This window comes from Chrysochloris asiatica, unplaced genomic scaffold (assembly GCF_000296735.1).
Source record: "Chrysochloris asiatica unplaced genomic scaffold, ChrAsi1.0 scaffold00040, whole genome shotgun sequence".
In the NCBI taxonomy this organism is placed as follows: Eukaryota; Metazoa; Chordata; class Mammalia; order Afrosoricida; family Chrysochloridae; genus Chrysochloris; species Chrysochloris asiatica.
In genome coordinates, this window is record NW_006408558.1 from 17,544,456 (window position 1) to 17,566,625 (window position 22,170).

Sequence of the window (22,170 nt, forward strand, 5' to 3'; positions counted from 1 at the left end):
TGTCTTCCAAATTTCTTGGCATAGATGAGCCAGTGCCTCCTGTGCCACCTCACTTGCTTGAAAGATTTCAATTTTGATTCCAGCAATTCCTGGTGCTTTGTTCTTTGACAATTCCTTTAATGCACCTTGGACTTCCTCCTTCAGTATCATTGGCTCTTGATCATATGCTACCTCTTGAAATGGCTGAAAATGAACCATTTCCTTTTGGTACAGTGACTGCGTATTCCTTCCATCTTCTTTTGATGCTTTCTGCATCATTCAATAATTTGCCCAGAGAATCCTTCAGTAATGAAAATTGAGGCTTGAATTTTTTTCTTCAGTTCCGCCAGCTTGAGAAACACTGAGTGTGTTCTTCCTTTTTGGTATTCTGACTCCAGATCTTTGCACATTTTGTTGTAATATTTGCCTTTATCTTTGCGAGCTGATCTTTGAAACTTTCTGTTCAGCTCTTGGATCTCTTCATTTCTTCCATTTGCTTTAGCTTCTCTACGCTGGAGAGCTGTTTGTTGTTAGGTGCCTCCAAGTTGGTACTGACTCATAATGACCCTTTTTACAACACATCCAAATACTGTCCAATCCCAAACCATCCTCACAATTGTTATGTTTGAGCCCATTGTTTCAACCACTGTGTCAATCCAGTGCTTATCCTACATTGCCACACCAGGACTCCCATCTGAATATGTTGTTGTTGTTAAGTGTCATTGAGTTGATTGCAATCCATAGCAACCTGTATATTGTTTCCAAGGAGTAGCTGGTGAGCTTGAACCTTGTAGTTCTAAGGATTTTGCAGTGTGACGCCTTAGACCACAGCGCTACATGAGGACTCCCCATCTGAATATATGTTGTTGTTGTTGTTGTGTGCCGTGGAGTCAGTTCTGACTCATAGCGACCCTGTACAGGGTTTCTGAGGCTGTAAATATTTACGGAAGCAGAAAGCCTCATCTTTCTCCCGTGGAACAGTTGGTAGTTTCGAACTGCTGACCTTGCGGTTTGCAGCCCGATTCGTAACCACTACGCTACCAGAGCTCCAGGATGTTAATAAGCCTTCTTCCAGTTCTAATACTGCATTCTTCTTCATATAGTCCAGTTTCTCAGATTATTTTCTCAGCACACAGATAAAATAAGAATGGTGAAGGGTACAACCCTGACACACTCCTTTCCTGATTTCCAACCACTCAAAATTCCCTTTGTTTTATTCTAAGGACTGCTTCTTGGTACCTGTACAGGTTCCACATGAGCACAATTAACCTTTCAGGAATTCCTATTCTTATCTTCACAATATTATCCATAGTTTGTTATGACCCACACAGTTGGATGCCTTTGCATAGTCAGTAAAACACAAGTAAACATCTTTCTGGTATTTTCTGCTTTCAGCCAACATCCATCTGACATCAGCAATCCTATCTCTTGTTCCATGCCCACTTCTGAATCCTTCCATATTGCAATTTCAGGTTTGAATATTTCCTTTAATCCTTTCAGCTTGGGAAATGCAAGCATGTTCTTTCCTTTTAATTATCTAATTCTAGGTCTTTGCACATTTCATAATGACACTTTACTTTGTATTCTTGAAATTTCTTTGAAATCTCCTGTTCAGCTTTTTGACTTCCTCATTTCTTCCATTTGCTTTAACTCTTTACATTCAAGAGCAAATTTCAGAGTCTTTTCTGACATCCATTTTGGTTGGTTCTCTCTTTCCTGTCTTTTAAATGACCTTTTGGTTTCTTCATGTATGATGTCCTGGATATCTTCCAACAACTCATCTGGTCTTGGGTCCTTAGTGTTTAATGTAGCAAATCTCTCCTTGAGATGATCTCTAAATTCAAATACTCAAGGTCACACTTTGACTCTCGTGGACTTATTTTCATTTTTTTTCAGCTTCAACTTGAACTTTCATATGAGCAACTGATAGTGGGTTCCTCAGTTGGGCCCTGGCCTTGTTCAGACTGACATTATTGAGTTTCTCCAGCATCTCTTTCCACAGCTGTAGTCTATTTGATTCCTGTGCATTCCACCTGGAAAGGTCTACAAGGCAAGTGCCTTTTATATTATTGAGAGGAAAAAATAAGGGGGCTATTTTCAATAAATAAGTCATTGGTCTCGCAAAAATCTATCATGCAATCTCTGGCAAAGCCATATTTTCTAGCAACTGATTCTTTGTTTCCAGTTTTCACATTCCATCTCCATTAATTGATAAGTATCAATGCATCTTGATTGCACGTTGGATCAATTTCAGACTAAGAAGTAGGTAAAAATCTTCATTTTTGGCATTCGTGCTTGATGCAGCCATTTGAGTAATAGTCTTATTAACTGGTCTTCCCTGTAGTTAATAAGCTTGTGAACATTGTCCTTTCACCAACAGCATTATACTTCAGGATAGCTCTTGAAATGTTTTTAAGACAATGAATACAACACCTTTGTCACTGTCAATTTGTCATTACTAGGATAGTACCATATGTTTGTTTGATTCAGAATGACCAGTACCAGTCCATTTTAGCTCATTAATGCCCAGGATATTGGCCTTTATGCATTCCATTTCATTTTTCACAAACTCTGATTTTCCTAGATTCATACTTCAGACCTTCCAATTATTAATGGATGTTTGCAGCTGCTTATTCTTATTTTGAGTTGGGTCATATCAGCAAGTGAAGGTCCTGAAAGCTTTGCTCCCCTCCACATGCTTAAGGTTGACTCTAGGAAAGCAGCTCTTCCCCAGTCATATTTTGAATGCATTCCTAATCTGAAGGGTTGGTCTTCTGACACGGTATCAGCCAGTGTTGCGTGGGCCAACATTCTGAGAAGGAGATCAGCAGATCCTTCGTAGTCAGTCTTAGGGTGGAAGCTCACCTGTCCACCCTCGGTGACTCTGCTGGTGTTGGAGATACTATTGGCATAGCTGCCAGCATCCCAGCAACAGACAAGCCAGCATATCACAGCAGACTAACGAGTGGTGGGGAATTCTTCTTACAGATTTATCCTCTCCCACTGGTTTTGTTTGAGTTAAATATTACAGATTTGTTACTTCTTATACAAAACTTATCCTCTTCCATTTGAATCACTAAGGAGCCCTGGCAGCGTAGTGGTTACGAGTCAGGCTACTAATCTCACAGTCAGCTGTTCAAAACTACCAGGTACTCCAAGGGAAAAAGATGAGGCTTTCTGCTCCCGTAAACATCGACAGATTTAGAGTCACTATTTAGAGTCAAAACCAACTTCATGGCACATAACCACCACCACCATTTGAATCACTATGGACTCCTGGATTTTTATATCATTCTTTGGGTTAAAGGGAAATATTATATAAACATTAAGCAAATAAAAAGAAATTGCAAGAAAGACTTCAGTAAGAAAATGCTGTGCAGATATTTCTGCTTCCTTATATGCTGGTCACCCCGCCTCCTCTCTTGCCTCTATTATCTCTACTGCCTTTCCTCGAGTTACTTTCCTGTCATCCTGCCAAGCCTTTGCATGTACTGACTCCTCTACCTGTAAAAGGAGCCTGGGGAAAAGGGTAATAGAGAAGGAGAGTCGTGAGAAATGAGATTTGATGCCTCAAAACTGAAACTCAAATTCGCTGTTGTCAATTCCAATTCATTGGAATGCTGTAAAACATTAAAACTGCTTCATAGCGCTGTTGTTGTTGTTAAGTGCCGTCACCATAGCGACCCTGCACAGGGTTTCCAAGGCTGTAAATCTTTACTTGAGCAGAAAGCCTCATCTTTCTCCCGCAGAGCAGCTGGTAGTTTCAAACTGCTGACCTTGCGGTTCGCAGCCCGATTCGTAACCACTACGCTACCAGAGACCCATAGTGTTATGCAACTTGAAATCTTTATGGGAGCAGATAACTTCACCTTTCTCCCCAAGTGCCACTGGTGGGTTTAAACTGCCAACCTTTTGGTAGCAACCCAATGGTTAACCTATTGCGCCACATACCCAAATTGTATTCGATAGCTTATTGTTAAGGGCCATGCAGTCAATTCCCACTCATAGCGACTTATGACATACGATTCCATAGCGACATAGGGATTCCAAGGAGCAGGTGGTAAGTGTGAATCTTGGAATTTGCAGTTAGCGGTCCAGTGCTTATCCTACAGTGCCATTTGATGGGCTGCTGTTAAGTGCTTGGTTCCGACTCATAGCGACCCCAGTGGGTTTGAACTCTCATCCTTTCATTTTGAAGTCAAGCGCTTATCCTACAGAATTGTTGTGATGATGTGATGAATTGTTGTTGTTAAGTGCCCTTGAGTCAGTTACCGACCCCGTATAGGGTGTGTGAGGAGCGGCTGGTGGGTTTAAATCACCGACCTTGCAGTTAACAATCCAGTGATTATGCTACAGCGCCACACCAGGATTCAAGCAGCACTTTACACATATTTCTTTAATCCACACAACATAACCCATGAGCAGTTATTTTACAGACGAGGCATACTGACATGAGATGGATGAGGTTGAGAGTCGAACCCCGGAAGTCTGACTCTCGGCGAGATCCTGTCTGGGATCCCTTTAGTACTGCCAGCATCACATGTAGCAAGATTTAACGAAGGTTGGCTGTCACTGCTGTTGTCACTAGCTGAAGCAGAGGCGTGGGGTCTCCTGGGTCAGGTTGAGGGGTTCTGTGAGGTCGCCCTAGGATCGAGCACCAGCCTTAAACTGCGGCAATGCCATTCCTGAGGCAGAGCCACCGATGGTGGCGTCGGTGCTGGACCCGTTGCCCTGGAAACCAACGAAGGCTGCAGGCAGGCGCAGGCGCAGATCAAAGAGCAGTTAAAGGACCGGGAAAGGTGACGTAAAAGCGCATGGGGTGGGGCGCAGGACTCAGAACGTCAAAGCCCTGCGTCTTTTGGCGATCAGAGAGCCGGAGAAGCGCGCTCGGCGGCGGCGGGGGCGACCGCAGCGACAGCAGTCCCAGCCGAACCGAAACTGGGGCGAGGTCCGAGCAGCACAAAGCAACGCGAGGAAAGTGCGAGGGCTGCGTAAGGGAGTCCCTCTCCGCGTGATCCATAGCGGCCTAAACTCAGGTCCGGGTTCCGAGGCCCCTCCTCAGGGGCCCTGGGACTAATGGGATTGAGAGCGCGCCGGCCGGGGCCGCGAACTCTCCAATTGCGGAAGGCCTAAACCGCCTCCCAATCCGGAACAGACAGGTGCGAAGTCCGGAAGACGAAGACCAATCAGCTGTGGTTGCGGCCTACTGGGGCGGGCCTTGGCCAATGAGGAGGCTCGAATGACATCTCGGCACGCCAATCGAGAGTGAGAGAGCCTTCGTGCCCGTCCGCCCTTCCGGCCAGCGCTCTATTTACCAGGGGCGTGCAGCCCGCTTGCCAATCAGCGCGCGGCTGAGCGGCCAGCAGCCAACCCCGGAGCAGCGGCCGGCCGACGTCCGCCGGCACCCAGGAGTCGGGGATGTCCTACAAGCCCATCGCCCCCGCCCCCAGCAGCACCCCCGGCTCCAGTACTCCTGGGCCCGGCACCCCGGTCCCTACAGGTGAGGACCCAGCTCCACCCCTGCTCGCCTTCCCGGGCGTTCGAGGTGTCCAAGAGAAGATGGCCTGAGTTCTGCAATACTGGGCCTGCCGCCTACCCTCCTGGAGCCTCAGTTTCCTGGCCTGCGAAGTGGGCGTGGTGACGTAAGGGCTTGTAGGTGGGGCGCAGGGGGAGGGGTTTGTCCCTGAAGTTGACCCGCCTGGAATGAAGCATCCCTTTGGAGGGAATCGGACCCGCCCGGCGGCCGGGGGCTTGGAACGCTGGGAGGAGGCAGCCCTGCCCCGAGCTGACCTCTTCCTCGCGCCTGTTGCAGCCGGAAGTGTCCCATCGCCGTCGGGCTCGGTGCCGGGAGCCGCGGCCCCTTTCAGGCCGCTGTTTAACGACTTTGGACCGCCCTCCATGGGCTATGTGCAGGTGAGTGGGACGGCTTGTGTAAGCACCAGGGCTGGCAACCCGCCCGGGCCTGAGCTCACTGCCCTGTTGTGTTTGGCTTAGACAATGAAGCCACCCGGCACGCAGGGCTCCCAGAGTACTTACACAGACCTGCTGTCGGTCATAGAGGAGATGGGTAAAGAGATTCGGCCCACCTATGCCGGAAGCAAGAGTGCCATGGAACGCCTAAAGAGAGGTAAGCAAACTCATGTGAGCCCACCTTGCCCAGCAGACTGCCAGTGGCCATCTGTTTCCATTGGGAAGCAAGGCCATCTGGAGGCCATCTGAGCCAAGCCTGAGATGGCCTCAGCCGGTGCCACTACCCAGAGAGGCCTTTTGAATTAAATTTCAATTGAGACTATTTCCTGGGAAGGGCTCTGTCTGGTATTGGCATCTTGAGAAGGCAAATTTGAAGACTGGCCAAAACTGCCATTCTCATCCAGCCCCTCCTGAGATTTTAGCCCTACGGTCTGTGGGTGTCTTAGCCTTTGCCCAGGGTTAAAGCACTGGGCCCGCTAACCAGAAGGTCGGTGGTTCAAACCCACCAGCTGATTGATCAGTAAGAAAAACAAGAAGCTGTCTTGCTGCATAAGACGTACAGCCTCAGAAATCATGAAGAGCATCTGCACTCTGCCGTATACAGTTGTTAGGAGTCGGAACCAACCTGATGATGAGTGGCTGGTGTGACTAAAAGAAGGCGCCCTAGTGGCTCATCTGTTAAGCACTCCGCTGCTAACAGAAAAGTTGACATTCAGAACTTACCCAGTGAACCTGCGGAAGAAAAACCTGGCATTCTGTTTCCATAAAGGTTACCAAAGTGCAAAAGGCAAGTTGGTTTGTACGCCCATGAGACAGAGTAGAACTGGTCTATATGGTCTCTGAGGCTGGACATCTTTCTCAGGGAGCAGCTGGTGAGTTCCAACCACCAACCTTTTGGTTAGCAGCCCAGCACTTAACCCGTTGTACAATCAGCTTCTTCCAGAAAGGTTAATTACAGCCTAGAAAATCCTATGGGCAGTTCTACTGTGTCACGTGAGGCCACTATTATGAATCTGCGTTAACTCGAGGACACCCAGTAGCTGCTGAAAAGAAAATGGAGAGATGGGGTCTTCCTCTGGAGGGTGAGGTGGGCTGTGGAGGGTCTCTGAGCCCCTGTACATTACTCCCTCACCGTTCCCACGCCTTAGGTATCATCCATGCCCGGGCCCTAGTCAGAGAGTGCCTGGCAGAAACAGAGCGAAATGCACGCACGTAACAGAAAGCACCTGCGCCTCAGCGACTGGGCCGTTTCAGCCACTGCAGAGCATCTACTTCTTCCCACCCTTTACCCCGAGTTGCACTTCCCACCCTGGGCCTCCTGTCTTGTGTCCCTGGGTGGGTGTCATTCTGGATCTAGGGCCACACCCCACTCCAGTTGCCAGTGCTAACTGGGGCCTGCGCCTTCAGTAGTTAGTGGCAAGGTCAGTGTGAGCCCCGCCACTGGGAACAGTCTCTTTCCTGTGGCCCCCACCACTCAGCACAGCCATCATCACTGACAACTTGGTTCCAGGTCCCCTCCTCCCTCAGCAGGCCTCAGACGGCCTGTCACCTCCCTGCCTGGTCTCCTGGACCTCAGCAACTCTTTTCTCAGTGTGTCTTTTGCTAAATATGCCCTTTTTGTATAAAATAAAGATGATTTGGACTTGTTCTCTCAGCTCTGGGCCTTTCTGGGTCTAGTTCTGCTAAGTCTCAGTGGGACCAACAGAAAGGGAGATTCTCAGGGAAGAGGACGGAAGGGGCAGGGAGGTGGAGTGAGGTGGGGTGGGATGGGATGGGATGGGATGAAGACTGACTAAACCTGGCCTGCCTTGGGCCTATTGCCCTGTCTGTGGGCCCACCAGGCTCAAACCCTCAAGCCTTCCAGTTGTAAGTCCTGGGAGAAGTTAGGAGCTCTCAGCTCTGCATACCTTAGTGTATTACCACCAGGGGGCAGCACAGGGCCTTGGCTGCCTGCACAGCTAGAGCGTTTTGTTTGAGCCTGGAGGGCTCTTCCATGCATTGTAAGTAATGCCTGGCTGGGTGGCAGTTCACTGCAGCCACTCCCTCACATACCTTAAGGGGCTAATAACATCCTGGGAGGCTCTGAGTACACCCCAGCTCCTACTCCTCAGGGCACTGCCCCTAGCCCCCAGCCACTTTCCTGGGTAGCAGGCTTGAGGGGAAAGGTGCCACCACCCTCGGCTGTGCTGACCTTCCAGCGGTTTGGGCGGGGCCTTATGAGCCTGCCTGTCTGTGGGTGTCTTGGCCTTTGTCCAGGATCTGATGGCTGGGTGGCCAAACTCCATGGACCCGGAAGGTGCTGATGGAAAAGGCCTTACTTGGGTGCCATCGAGGGGCCCAAGAGTTTAGCGTGCCAGCAAGCCTCTGGCCTGGCCTTATGAGCTGAGTGGACCCTGGAACCATAACCTCCGGGTGGAGGCAAGTCAAACAAGTTCCTGGGGTTGTAGAGTGTGAGGGGCTGGCCACCACCGTGGGGATGGTCCTCGGCCACAGCAAACTCCGCCCCTTCATCATACACTGGAGGGCTGGGCCAGGGTGGGGTGGGAACCAGGAGTGCTTGGGGGCCCCAACCAGCGCCCAGGAAGTAAGAAATGCAAGCGTTTGGCAGAGGGCCTCTTCCCCCTGTCTGCGGGTAGAGTAGGAATACAGGGGCCAGCCCTTCGCTGTCGTGGGGAGGGCCAGAGGGCCCAGGAAGGGGGTGGGGCGGGTGCAGTGACGCGGCGGGCGCCAGGGAGGTGACGGTAGGGGCGCCGGCGCGCGGACGAGAGGAAGGTCGGGGCCATGGGCCCGCGCTGCACCTCTGGAGGGGCTGGCCACTGCTGGAACCCGAGGCCGGGACAGGGGGAGCTCCGGGCTCCAAACCACAGGCCGGCCGCCCCCGCCCGGGTCGGGTGAGAGACGCCGGTCCCCAGCTTAGAGGTGAGACGGGCCGTTAGCGATCGGGCCAGGAGTACCGTGGGAGCCAGGGACGCTGGGGAGCAGAGGGAAGTGGAGACAGCCGGCCCTCCAGCCTGATCTCTGAGTGGAGATGGGGGTGGCGGGGAGTGCCCGCAACAAAGCTGCTGCGCTGGCCGGGAACAAGTGAGTGGCGTGGTCCCCAGGGTCGGGGCTGGTGCGGTACTCTGGCTATTGAGGGGTCACGCTGGGGTCCGTAAGACGAGTGGACAGGCGACGGAACTGGTGTCCAGGGAGGATACTGGGAGGAAAAGTCAAGACCCGGGTGGAGAGGGAGAGGGCTGGTGTGGGGAATGAGGGGGTTGTGTGGCCCTGAAAGTAGGTGCGGTTGGGGGTGGGGGCCCTGACAGGGATGCTGACTGGTGGGACTCCGTAGAGAGACGCCATGGGAGACAGGGTTTAAAGAGGATGGCTCAGTGGGGGAACCCCGAGCCCCACTACCAGCTCGCGCGTGAGTGCTGCTAAGAGGGGCTCACACGGTGGCCACGGCCGGAGGGGCGGGGCTCCCTGGCGTCCGCTGGTCCGCGCCGCCGCTCTGGGGGGCCCCCCCCCCGCGTCAGCGCAGGGTTGCCATAGCGACAACGGGGGGGGGGCGAGGGCTGCGTGGAAACGAGGTCAGCGCTCCGTCGGCTGTGCCCTCGGCCCCCTGCGGCCCTGTTCGCCCCCGCATCCCTGCAGCCGGCATGGGGTCCCGCGGCCTGAGCCCCCCGGGCGGCGCGCAGGGCTCGTGGTCACGCACCGCACCACACTGACGCCCGTGCCTGCGCCAGGCGGAGCGGAGGCCACGGGCCCAGCGCTCAGGATGCTCATCAAGGAGTACCATATCCTGCTGCCGATGAGCCTGGACGAGTACCAGGTGGCTCAGCTCTACATGATCCAGGTGAGGGCAAATGAGGGAGGGGGCCAGGGGCCTGCGACACGATGGGGACAGCGGCGGAAGCGTGCTGGCTGGGCACCAACCTGGTGCTGCTCCCCAGATACAACCAGCCCGACCGCAGGCCTGCTACCCTACCCCACTTCCATGTAAGCACTGTGGGAAAGGGGCAGACAGGCAGGTGGCGCCTCCCACCCCCCTATGTGCCCAGCCCAGGTTGACCCCAGTCCAGCTCTAGATTAATTCTCCTAGGAGTTGGGTCCCTGGGGGGAAGGGAAAGGTGCTGAGGAGGAGTCTAGAGGCCAGGAAGGAGTCGCGGGCAGGTGGTGGACTAGGGAAGGAGAGGGGCAGACGCATGGCAGGGAGACAGACCCCAAAGCTGGGAGAGGGGCGGGCAGGGACACCCTGGAGGGTGAGGGAGGAGGTCTGCACTAAGAGGAAGAGGCTGGAGCAGGTCTCAGAAAGGCCAGACGCTGAGAGCTGTTGTGTCCCTGAACTGAAGGAATGGCGTCTAAGGCATAAGGGCCTGGAGGGTTCTCAGGGAACCTGTGCTCCAGAGAGAAAGGATGTGGGGTTCTCAAACTATGAGGGGTGTGGCTCGAGCTGGGAGTGGACCAAAGGAGGAGAGGAGATTAGGGTCAGGTGGTGAAGGCCCCAGTTGCCTTGATTCTTCCCTTCCTTCAGGGCCGTCAGTCTCCTTGATCCCACCCAACACACTCCTCCCTAGGGTCTAGCAGGGGCTTCCTTCTTCTCTGCCCCAACATTCAATACCGCCATGGTGCCCTAACCTTCTGGCAGCTGCATGGTTGGCTCCCTCCCTTGTCTCCTTCAAGTACTGGATCGATGGTGTTTCTTCTCAGCTAGGTCTCCCCTGACAATCCCCAACCCTCCATCCCTGTTTCTTCCATAGTACATGTTTGTTGTTGTTAGGTGCCATCCAGTTGGCACCAACTCATAGCGACCCTGTGCACAGCAGAACGAAACAATGTCCGCTCCTGGGCCAACCTCACTACTGTTGTCACACTTGAGTCCATCGATGCTGCCACTTGGCCAATCCATCTCGTTGGGGGTCTTCCTCTTTTTCTCTGACCCTCCATCTTACCAAACATGACATCCTTCTCCAGTGACTGGTCCCTCCTGACAATACGTCCAAAGTATGAGAGACGAAGCTTAGCCATCCTGACCTCCAAGGAGCACTCTGGCTGCACTTCTTCCAAAATAGATCTATTGGTTCTTTTGGCAGCCCATGGCACTTTTAGTATTCTCCTCCAACACCACAACTCAAAGGCATCAATTCTTCTACGATCTTCCTTATTCGCTGTCCAGATTTCGCATCCATATGAGATTATTGAAAATACCATGGCTTGGGTCAGGCGCACCTTAGTCTTCAAGTACATAGCATCATCTAATATCCCATAAACCTAAAACCAAACCCATGCTGTTGAATGAATTCTCACTCACAGCAACCCTTTAGGTCACAGTAGACCTGACCCGTACAGTTTCCAAGGCTGTAGTCCTTTGGAAGTAGACTGCCCCATTCTTCGTCTGAGGTACAGTTGGTAGGTTCCAACCACCAACCAGGGTTCCTTAATATACCATGTAACCTTTTACGTTGTCTTTCGTCCTCAACTTGAATGTAAGTTCCACCAGGGCATGGCTCTTTGTTCTGTCAATATAATCTCAAACCACATCCAGCCCACAGTATAAGCTTACTCAAGAGATGACTGGAAACAGCCCCATGAATGTTTTTGATTCTGATCCCAAAAAGCTGAGGGGACTAGAGCCAGGTTTCAGGAAGTTGAGAGGACTGGGACCCCAGAGCTTTGGAGGGGGCCCAGGCTGAGGTGGGAGGGTCCCAGAAAGGATAAGTTGGGAAGGGCTCCACTCCTGGGCTCAGCGCCTTGTTCTGCTCTGTCCTGGGCTACAGAAAAAGAGCCGGGAGGAATCAAGTGGCGAGGGCAGCGGCGTGGAGATCTTGGCTAACCGGCCCTACACGGACGGGCCTGGAGGCAGCGGACAGTACACCCACAAGGTGTACCATGTGGGCTCTCACATCCCAGGCTGGTTCCGGGCACTGCTGCCCAAGGCCGCCCTGCAGGTGGAGGAGGAGTCCTGGAATGCATATCCCTACACCAGAACCCGGTGAGAGGGTGGGGGCAAGCAGGGACCAGGAGGGGCATGGCCCTAGTGGTGGCAGGTGTGACTCTCAGCCCCGCCCTCTATGCAGGTACACCTGCCCCTTTGTAGAGAAGTTCTCTATTGAAATTGAGACCTATTACCTGCCTGATGGAGGGCAGCAACCCAACGTCTTCAACTTGAGTGGGGCTGAGAGACGACAGCGCATTCTGGGTGAGGCCTGGGTAACAAACAGCATGGGTGGGGGTGACCCTGGAGAGCCTGCCCTTAGTCCACCCACTGACGAGGTGGGCAGCCCTGAAAAAGTCCCAGGCTCTCTCCTGGACAGATCCCGAGCCTTGGCTCAGTGCTTGCCACCCCCCCCACCACCCCAGACACCATCGACATTGTGCGAGATGCAGTGGCCCCAGGCGAGTACAAAGCGGAGGAGGACCCGCGGCTGTACCGCTCGATAAAGACTGGCCGAGGGCCACTGGCTGACGACTGGGCACGGACGGCAGCCCAGACGGGACCCCTCATGTGTGCCTACAAGCTGTGTAAAGTGGAGTTCCGTTACTGGGGCATGCAGGCCAAGATTGAGCAGTTCATCCATGACGTTGGTGAGACCCCAGGATGCTCCCATCTGCTGGGGAACACCCTCGTGAAAAGCCCTTGTTTTCATTTGATGTGCCAGGTACCGAGGGTGGGGGCACTGTAGTCTGGCTAGGGGTCAGGGAAGCTAGCCTGGAGGTGTGAGTAGGAGTCAGGGGGCAAGAAGCTGGCCATAGGATCTCTGACGTCCACAAGGCATTCGGACATACTGCGTCTTCCAAGAAGATGCTAAGACTCCATCACTTCATGAGTCGAACAGCACAATGAATCTCAGGGTTATCAGCTCCCAGAGTCCCATCCTCTGGCCCAGGGGTCCAGGACCCCGAATTCCACATCTTCCTTAAACGTAACTCCACTGTCCCTGCCCCACCCCCAGGTCTGATCCCTGGATTGGACAGTCCAAGGGCCTGGGCTCCATTCCAATACTGATCCCTGTGGGACCTGCAGCAAACCACTTCCCATCTCTGCACCTCAATTGTCCCTTCTGAAAAAAGGGGAGGTGTTAAGAGCGTAACATGTCCAGATCTTTGTGAGTCACTTGACATGCAAGATCTTCTGTAGATAGAACTATCATTATTTCCATTTTATAGAGAGAAAATACAGAGACGCACAAGTCAAATTAAAATCACCTACATATACCCACCACATGCAAGGAAGTTTCAAAAAAAATCATGGGAAAATGTCCCTTTAAGTAGCTTTCTAATACACTTCGTGTTGGAAGTGTGTGTGTGGAGGGGGCACAATGGCTAAGTGATTGGCTACTAAACCAAAAGGTTATAGTTTCAAGTGCACCCAAAGGTATGTTGGAAGAAAAGTCTAGCAATCTATTTCGGAACAAATCAGAACCCAGTGCTATCAAGTGGATTCCAACTCATAGCAACCCTGTAACGTAGAGTAGAACTCCTCCGCAAGACTTTCTGTGGAGTCCTGGTGTGGCGCTGTGGGTTAATGCGCCTGACTGCAAAGCTGTTTGTACAAGCTCACCATCGACTCCTCGGAAACCTATCCAGGTTCGCTATGGGTCAGAATCAATTCGACAGCACTTCACAACAACCACACATTTTTACGGGAGCAGACAGCTTCGTCATCTTTTTCCCACAATGCAGCTGGTGGGTTTGGACCACCCACCTTGCAGTTAGCAGCCCAATGTTTAACCCACTGCGCCACCAGAGCTCCTTTAGAAAACCCTATAGGTTGGAATTGACTCAGGGGCAAGTGATTTTCCCCCCTTCCAGAATCTTACTATAACTCGATCTTTGTTACTATATTTCCTTGGTTACTGAAGCGTTTCTGACTTGATTCCTCTGCTTAAGATGAAAATATCCCAGAATGGGTATCATTTTTCGCTATAACCTTCATTAAGTGCCAACACTTCCATTAACTAGTAACATCTTCATTAACCATCAACAGTTTCATTAACTGTTAACATCTTAATTAACTGTTAACTTCTTGGGGAAGTTAGCGGGAAGCCAGCTGAAAGAACAAGACCGTGGAATCAGAACTCAGTGTTTGTGTCCAGAGGAGCTGACGAGGCAGTGGGCAGGGAGGGAGGCCGACAGGAAGAAAGTGTCCCAGTTCCTACTCCCATCCCCTAGGTAGTGCTGGCCTTGGCCTGCTTTGCAACTCTGGGCCAGTGGTCTGCCCTGGGGACCAATCACCCAAGGGCCGGGATGTTTCTGTGGGGGCTGAAACCCTGGGGGTGGGCTCTGATGACTGGGCACACGCAGGTCTGCGCCGGGTGATGCTGCGAGCCCACCGCCAGGCCTGGTGCTGGCAGGACGAGTGGACGGAACTGAGCATGGCCGACATCCGGGCCCTGGAAGAGGAGACTGCCCGCATGCTGGCCCAGCGCATGGCCAAATGCACTACGGGCAGTGAGGGCCCTGAGGTCCAGCCCCCGGGGAAGCCGGGCACTGAGGCCCGAGCTGGGGCCAGCCTTGTCAGCACCCCTGATGGGCCAGAGCCCCCAGCCGGCCCTGATGCCTCCCCTGACGCCAGCTTTGGCAAACAGTGGTCCTCGTCTTCCCGTTCCTCCTACTCGTCCCAGCACGGAGGTGAGGCTGGGGGCCGGGCCAGGATGGGATGCCCCTCTGCAGGCTGGGCTCCTAGGCTGAGGCTGAGCCGGCCCTGCAGGGGGTGTGTCTCCCCAGAGCCTGTCTGAGTGGCGCATGCAGAACATCGCTCGTGACTCTGAGAACAGCTCTGAGGAGGAGTTCTTCGATGCCCACGGTCAGCACTAGGGCCCTGGAAAGTAGGGGTGTCCCCTGGGGAGCTGCCCAGCTCCATAACATGGCCCCCTGTCCTTTCAGAAGGTTTCTCGGACAGTGACGAGGTCTTCCCCAAAGAGATGACCAAGTGGAATTCCAACGACTTCATTGACGCCTTTGCTTCTCCCACGGAGGCTGAGGGAATGCCAGGTTAGGACCCCACACACACCACGGGCAGTCACCCCTGACGGGAGGGCTGGGTCCTTCTACTGTTAACAACAATGGTCTGCAGCTCAGAGAATCCAGTTGAAGTCAGTAAACACTGATTTATCTCCCGTGACTGAGCACCAGGGACCTGAGGAACAGTTCAGTCATAAGTTACTCCATACGATAAAGAGTGGACTGCAAACCACAAGGTCCGCAGTTCGAGCCCGCCTGCCACTCCGTGCATAAAAGATGAGGCTTTATGCTCCTGTGAAGATTTAAAGCCTCAGAAACCCTATAGAGGGTTGCTTTGAGTCGGAACTGATTCCAGAGCACTTATTAACAACAAAGACGATGTGGCGCTGTAGGATAAGCTCTGGACTGCTAGCCACAAGGTCAACAGTTCAAACCCACCAGTTACTCCTTGGAAGGCCTATGCAGGGTCACTGAGTCAGAACCAATTTAATAGAGAACCACAGGATCAGTGTAAAGGAGCCTTAGTGAAGCAGTGGGTTAAGCACTGGGTTCTTAACCAAAAGGTTGAATCCACCAGCTGCTCTGCAGAGAGAAAGATAAGGCTGTCCACTTCCATAAAGACTGTTAGGTGCCGTCAAGTCAGTCCCCACTTATTGCGGCCCTGTGCACAACAGAAGGAGCTAGGCACCAGTCCCGTCCTATCCCCATGATTGAGGTTTTTATGTTTGAGCCCATCACTGCCACTGTGTCGGCCCACCCCGTTGAGGATCCGCCTCTCAATTTTTTGCTTCCGTAAAGACGACAGCCTTGGAAACCCTGTGGAGTGGTCCCACTCTGTGGCCCAGGGCCACTGTGAGTTGGAATCAACGCCACAGCCAGATGTGGCAACTGAGCAGCTGAAATGTGGCGAGTGTAACTGAGGAACCCAGTGTGACTAGGGCCATCATCCAGGACAGAGGAGAATTAGAAGTATGCCCAGCAATACTTCTAATTGTGGGGAGACCCCACAGAAGCAAAGGCCATGCAATTGGAAATGACCTGCAAAAACCAGGCGAGGTGCAGCTCAGAAGAGGTGGGGGCCTCAGGTAGACACCAAAGCTGGGGTACACCACGGCTCCCTCAACATCCCCTCACTGGCTCTCCCTGCCCTACAGACCCTGGAATCGAGGCCACTAAAGGCATTGAGGACGGGTGCCAAACCACCAGGGATTCCGAGGTGAGTACTGTTGGCCCTTCACTTCTCAGGAGATGACAGCCTAGGATGTCACGTGGGCTTGTTATGAGTCAAAATCAACTCCATAGAACCAAATAACATAGTTAGTCGTCCCCCCAGCCCCGCCCACTGCGATTGAGCCATCCACTCTGACACACCTGGTGCTCACTGCACCCCGCAGGGCCCGGACGGTGTCGGGGAGCTGGGGGCCGAGGCGTGTGCGGTGCACGCCCTCTTCCTCATTCTACACAGCGGCAACATCCTGGACTCTGGCCCTGGGGACGCCAACTCCAAGCAGGCCGACGTGCAGACGCTGAGCGTGGCCTTTGAGGCAGTCACCCGCATCCACTTCCCGGAGGCCCTGGGTCACGTAGCGCTGCGCCTGGTGCCCTGCCCGCCCATCTGCGCTGCCGCCTATGCCCTTGTCTCCAAGTACTGGCCAGGAGGGGATGGGTGGGAGACACACAGCCACCTGGGGGTTCCTATGAAAGGGAGACCCCATGGGAGGAGGGGGAGGAGGCTGGGAAGCCAGACACCTGAACTCTTGGTGCTCCTGGGTCAGACACCCACTTGCTGCAGCTCCCCACCAAGGCCCACAGGGCAGGGGCTTGCTCATGGGGCCCTGAGGGCAGTGAGGCAGCCAGATGCTCCCCACCCATGTGTTCCTTTCTCCTACAGCCTGAGCCCGTACAGCCACGACGGTGACAGCCTGTCCCGTTCCCAGGACCACATCCCGCTGGCTGCCCTGCCTCTGCTGGCCACTTCTTCCTCCCGCTATCAGGGCGCTGTGGCCACGGTCATCACCCGGACCAACCAGGCCTACGCTGCCTTCCTGCGCTCACCCGAAGGCACTGGCTTCTGTGGGCAGGTCAGGGTGCAGGGGGCAGCCCCCAACGGCCCCCCACCACAGTCCCGGGCCACAAGCCCATGGTGATGTGATGTCTCCTTCACCTCCCCCACCCGCCAGGTGGTGCTGATTGGGGATGGAGTTGGCGGAATACTGGGCTTTGATGCACTCTGTTATAGTGCCAACGTGGGCACAGGGAGCCGGGGCAGCAGCCGTCGAGGGAGCATGGTCAGTGCGGGGGTGTCCCTCCATCTTTAGGTCTCTGTTCTGAGGAGGATTCTCTATGGGCAGGGTGGCCTGTGGCTTGTCCCTGTTCCCCCCAGTGTCCCTCTGTCCAACCCTTACATCTTCTTCTTGCTTCCAAATAAGTAGAAACAGAATGGTCTGCAGGCTTAAGATTGTTTCTCTTCCGTTTCATCTAGAACAATGAGCTGCTGTCCCCTGAGGTTGGCCCAGTACGGGACCCCCTGGCAGATGGGGGGGTGGAGGGGCTGGGCCGGGCCAGCCCAGAACCCTCAGCCCTGCCTGCCCAGCGCACCCCCAGCGATGTGGCCAGTCCTGAGCCCCCCGAGGGGTCCCAGAACAGGTGACCTTCCTGCCCCATCACCCACCCTCTCATGCTGGGAACAGAGGTAGTTATGCTGAGTACCCCTCTTCCCCCCCACAGCCTGCAGGCTGCCCCAGCCACCTCCTCGGGGGAGTCCTGGCGGGCCAGCGCAGCCTCTTGCTCCCCACCTGTGGGCTCTGAGGCACCTGATGGCTCTACCGGCGCTGCCCGCCTGGACTTCAAGGTCTCCAGTTTCTTCCTTTTTGGCTCCCCCCTGGGGTTGGTGCTGGCTCTACGCAAAACCGTGATGCCCGCCTTGGAGGGTGAGCCCTCAGTGTGGGGGTGGGGCCACGCTTTGTCCTGCCCCTGTCAGCCATCCCCATAGCCCCCTCCTGGCCAAACACATCTGTAGTTTCCAACTGTACCCTGAGTAAGGGTCAAGGCCAAGGTTCTCAGAGGAACTTCCTTCCCAAATACCCTGTCCGAGAAGGAGTCCAATAGGCCTGGGGATGCTGAGTCCTGAACCCATTGGCCCATCATAGGCTCTGGGAACTTTGGCCAGGAGACCTGACTTTACACAGGACTTTAGTGGCCACCCAGGGAGTGGGGGTTAGAAACGATGGCTCTTTGACACACATACTCCGCCTCTCAGAATGCTTCCTGAGCCCCTCCCCACTTTTCTCTATCTTCTGGGAACCCAGTGGCCCAGATGCGCCCAGCCTGCGGGCAGATCTACAACCTCTTCCATGCGGCCGACCCATGCGCCTCTCGCCTGGAACCCCTGCTGGCCCCCAAGTTCCAGGCCATCTCCCCTCTGGCTGTGCCCCGCTACCAGAAGTTTCCTCTGGGAGATGGCTCATCCCTGCTGCTGGGTAGGCCCCAACAAAGATAAAGGAGAGGGAGGTAGAGCCCCTACCGGGAGGGCTATGCATGTTCCCCTTCCCTCAAGGGCTGGTGGTATAGTTCCCACATCACATCCTCTGGATCTCTACTCCCAGGACCACGGAGCTTTAGGGGGTCTATTCCCTAGTTCCTTCTGCCATTGTCTACCCAGGAGTGGGGTTCTATGGGGTGAATGAGCTAAAGAAAGCACTGGTATGCCATTGTGTGTGTGTGTGTGTGTGTGTGTGGCTGTTATGCATGTTGTCAGGGGGCACTATGTCCATATGCACAGGTGTTCATGTGTAGATGGGGGGTGTGTAAAGGGGACCTGTCCAGCCCCATGAGACAGGTGGACATGTGTCTGCGTGGCAGTGGCAGTAGTTTTACTGGAATAGAACCGGCTGCTGGGGTGAGTCAAGAGGAGATTGCACCCTATGCCAGGTGGTCAGCTTCAACCCCTGGCCAGGAAAGGACCAGCAGGACAGGGATGGAGGTGTAGGGGTTAGGTGGGCAGGCAGGCGGCAGGCCTGGCCCAGCCTCAGCAGCCCCTTCACTCCCAGCGGACACGCTCCAGACCCACTCAGCCCTCTTTCTGGAGGAACTGGAGATGTTGGTGCCCTCAACGCCCACCTCAGCCAGCAGTGCCTTCTGGAAAGGCAGTGAGTTGGGGACTGAGCCTCCTGCCCAGCCAGCTGCCCCCAGCACCACCAGTGAGGTGGTCAAGAGTAAGTCAGCTCTACATGGGGTCAGAGGCAGCAAAGAACCGGGTTGAGCATCCAGGCCTGCAGGGGACGGGGGACTGCACAGGGCGGGAGGCCACCAGACTCACTGCCCACGTGGCCGTGTGCAGTCCTGGAGCGCTGGTGGGGGACCAAGCGGATTGACTACTCGCTGTACTGCCCCGAGGCGCTCACGGCCTTCCCTACCGTTACGCTGCCCCACCTCTTCCACGCCAGCTACTGGGAGTCGGCTGATGTTGTGGCTTTCATCCTGCGCCAGGTGAGGGGTTGAGATGGGAATGGGGGTGAGGTGGGCAGCCAGGGGCCCCGTTCACATGGCCTCACCTGCCCCCACTATAGGTGATCGAAAAGGAGCGACCACAGCTGGCCGAGTGTGAGGAGCCGTCTATCTACAGCCCGGCCTTCCCCCGGGAGAAGTGGCAGCGCAAGCGCACACAGGTCAAGATCCGGGTATGCGCCCCACTTCCCGGGAATCCCGAGCCAGGCCCTACCCCCTAGTGGGCATACCACCACCACAGCACCCCTTATCCAACATCACCCCTTTTCTCGCTAACTGTACCGTGGGACTCCAGCGCCCCTCATAAATCGGGGTTCTCAAATGGGCGTGCATCCCCGCTCCCTCGGATAAAATCCCACTCGTTATGATTCTGGTCCCCCTCGCCGGACACCGATTTTCCCCCCTCACCATCTCCCCAGCCATGGCTTCACCCTCTCTCCTCCCGCTAGAACGTCACTTCCAACCACCGGGCCAGCGACACGGTGGTGTGCGAGGGACGCCCCCAGGTGCTCAGCGCACGCTTCATGTACGGGCCCTTGGACGTGGTCACGCTCACCGGAGAGAAGGTCAGGACCCACCTCCATTGCAGCCTTTATCTCAGCAGGGTTCTGGTTCGGTTGGGCTCAGCCCCCCACCCCCACTACAGGCCCGCCCCATTCTCCTTCTTAGTCTGGGGTGCCCGGAACACCCTCCCATAGACGCTCCCTCCCCACCCCACCAGGTGGACGTCTACGTCATGACACAGCCGCTGTCCGGCAAGTGGATCCACTTTGGCACCGAGGTCACTAATAGCTCTGGCCGTCTCGCCTTCCCGGTGCCGCCTGAGCGTGCGCTGGGCATCGGCGTCTACCCTGTACGCATGGTGGTCAGGTGAGTAGGGGGAGGTTCTGGGGGGGGGGGCTCTATGGGAGCCCCGCCCTCGCTCTGACGCCCCGGGCCTGCAGGGGTGACCACACATATGCTGAATGCTGCTTGACGGTGGTGGCCCGCGGCACGGAGGCCGTGGTCTTCAGCATCGATGGTTCCTTCACGGCCAGCGTCTCAATCATGGGCAGCGACCCCAAGGTGCGCGCCGGCGCCGTGGACGTGGTCAGGTAGGAGCCTCCCACGAGCCCCGTGTGGCCACCCTGCCCAGCCCCAGCCTGACTGCTGTCTTGCCCGCAGGCATTGGCAGGACTCAGGCTACCTGATCGTGTACGTGACTGGCCGGCCGGACATGCAGAAGCATCGCGTAGTGGCCTGGCTGTCACAGCACAACTTCCCCCACGGCGTCGTCTCCTTCTGCGATGGCCTCACCCACGATCCATTGCGCCAGAAGGCCATGTTCTTGCAGAGCCTGGTGCAGGAGGTGCCTTGCGGGGAGGGGTGCGACCAACCAACCAATCCTTAGGACAGGAGGGCCATATGGTTTCAGTGGCCCCTTGCTTTGGGAGCCACAGAGAGCAACCCAACTGGCCCCGCCTTGTTGGGGGGGTCCACGGAGGAACAACTTGTGGCCCAGCCTCTGCCCTACTAGCTCCACCCCTGGCCTCAGGGCCCCCCCCCTCCCTGGGTGCTGACGAGCCTCTCCTCACCACAGGTGGAGCTGAACATCGTGGCTGGCTACGGGTCTCCCAAAGACGTGGCTGTGTACGCAGCGTTGGGCCTGCCCCCTGGTCAGACCTTCATCGTTGGCCGTGCTGTGCGGAAGCTGCAAGCACAGTGCCAGGTAAGGGCCTGAGCCCATGACTGAGGTGGCTCGCAAGCCAGCCCCACGTGCCTCGTCATCTGTGCTCTACCTAGAACTGGCGTCCAGCAGAGCTGGGAACTGCCAGGTACAGCCCAGCTGCCCAGCCTGGTAACTAGTGCTGGCTGCATAGTGCTGGCTTTGACTTATTCTGAGCCTCATTTTCCTCTGCTGGTAACAGTGCCTACACTACACCTCATCTTATCATGAGGACCAAAGATAGGTGAGGCTGGCTGTTCCCATCAAGAGTCACCATACAGAGAAGCTCTCCTCTGTCCTACAGGGTGGGTCACTGTGACCCTGTGCCACTCCATGGCAGTGGGTAAGGTGATGCTACAGAACTGGGCCAAAATGAGGGCAATGCTGTTAGCTGCCGTTATTTCCCCCTTTGTTGTTGTTGTTGTTAAATGCCATCGAGTTGGTACCCACCGATAGCAACCCTGTATAGGATTTCCAAGGAGTGGCTATTAAGCTTGAACCGCCAGTCTTGTGGCTCAAACCGACATTGCAGTTCAGCACATTAACGCACAGCACCACACCAGGACTCCGTTTCCCACTGTAAGGTCCCTTTTTACAGATAAGGAGTAAAACCCACAGTACCCTGGCTCCCAGCCTGGGGTTCATCCCCGCTAAGGAGGAAGTCTGGCTCAGACAGAGCTATCCTTCCGTTGTCCACTGTCCCCACTCTGCCTCAGAAACCTGGGGGGAGGGGGTAGCTGCATGTGGGCCGGAAGCCAGGGGTCCCCTCACACCTGCCCATTTTTGTCTACAGTTCCTCTCAGACGGCTACGTGGCCCATCTGGGCCAACTGGAGGCGGGTTCTCACCCTCATGCCCCCTCAGGACCCCCAAGGGCCGCCTTAGCCAAGAGCAGCTATGGCGTGGGTGCCCCTGTGGACTTCCTGCGTAAACAGAGTCAGCTGCTTCGCTCCAGGGGTCCCAGCCAGGCAGAGCGCGAGGGGCCGGGGACACCACCTACCACCCTGGCACGAGGCAAGGCCCGCAGCATTAGCCTCAAGCTGGACAGTGAGGAGTGAGGCCACACTG

The 22,170-nt window shown here is 55.1% G+C and overlaps 2 protein-coding genes across 2 annotated transcripts; both read left to right on the forward strand.

The window, feature by feature from the left end:
• The first annotated feature begins 5,397 nt into the window (after window positions 1-5,397).
• Window positions 5,398-7,165, forward strand: CDK2AP2 (cyclin-dependent kinase 2 associated protein 2). The gene is made up of 4 exons (XM_006860844.1): window positions 5,398-5,479; window positions 5,792-5,892; window positions 5,974-6,106; window positions 7,098-7,165. Exons 1-4 carry the CDS (start codon window positions 5,398-5,400, stop codon window positions 7,163-7,165), a joined length of 384 nt encoding a protein of 127 aa, XP_006860906.1.
• A 1,527-nt stretch (window positions 7,166-8,692) lies between these two features.
• Window positions 8,693-22,160, forward strand: PITPNM1 (phosphatidylinositol transfer protein, membrane-associated 1). Its single transcript, XM_006860845.1, has 24 exons — window positions 8,693-8,868; window positions 9,675-9,784; window positions 11,706-11,920; window positions 12,006-12,127; window positions 12,289-12,513; window positions 14,233-14,559; window positions 14,639-14,734; window positions 14,815-14,922; window positions 16,047-16,108; window positions 16,287-16,537; window positions 16,784-16,973; window positions 17,073-17,180; window positions 17,375-17,538; window positions 17,620-17,822; window positions 18,201-18,371; window positions 18,942-19,106; window positions 19,232-19,380; window positions 19,461-19,571; window positions 19,848-19,964; window positions 20,120-20,268; window positions 20,343-20,492; window positions 20,563-20,746; window positions 20,978-21,106; window positions 21,897-22,160. The coding sequence occupies exons 2-24, from the start codon at window positions 9,707-9,709 to the stop codon at window positions 22,158-22,160; spliced, it is 3,738 nt and encodes a 1,245-aa protein (XP_006860907.1). The 5' UTR covers window positions 8,693-8,868; window positions 9,675-9,706.
• The last annotated feature ends 10 nt before the right edge of the window (window positions 22,161-22,170 follow it).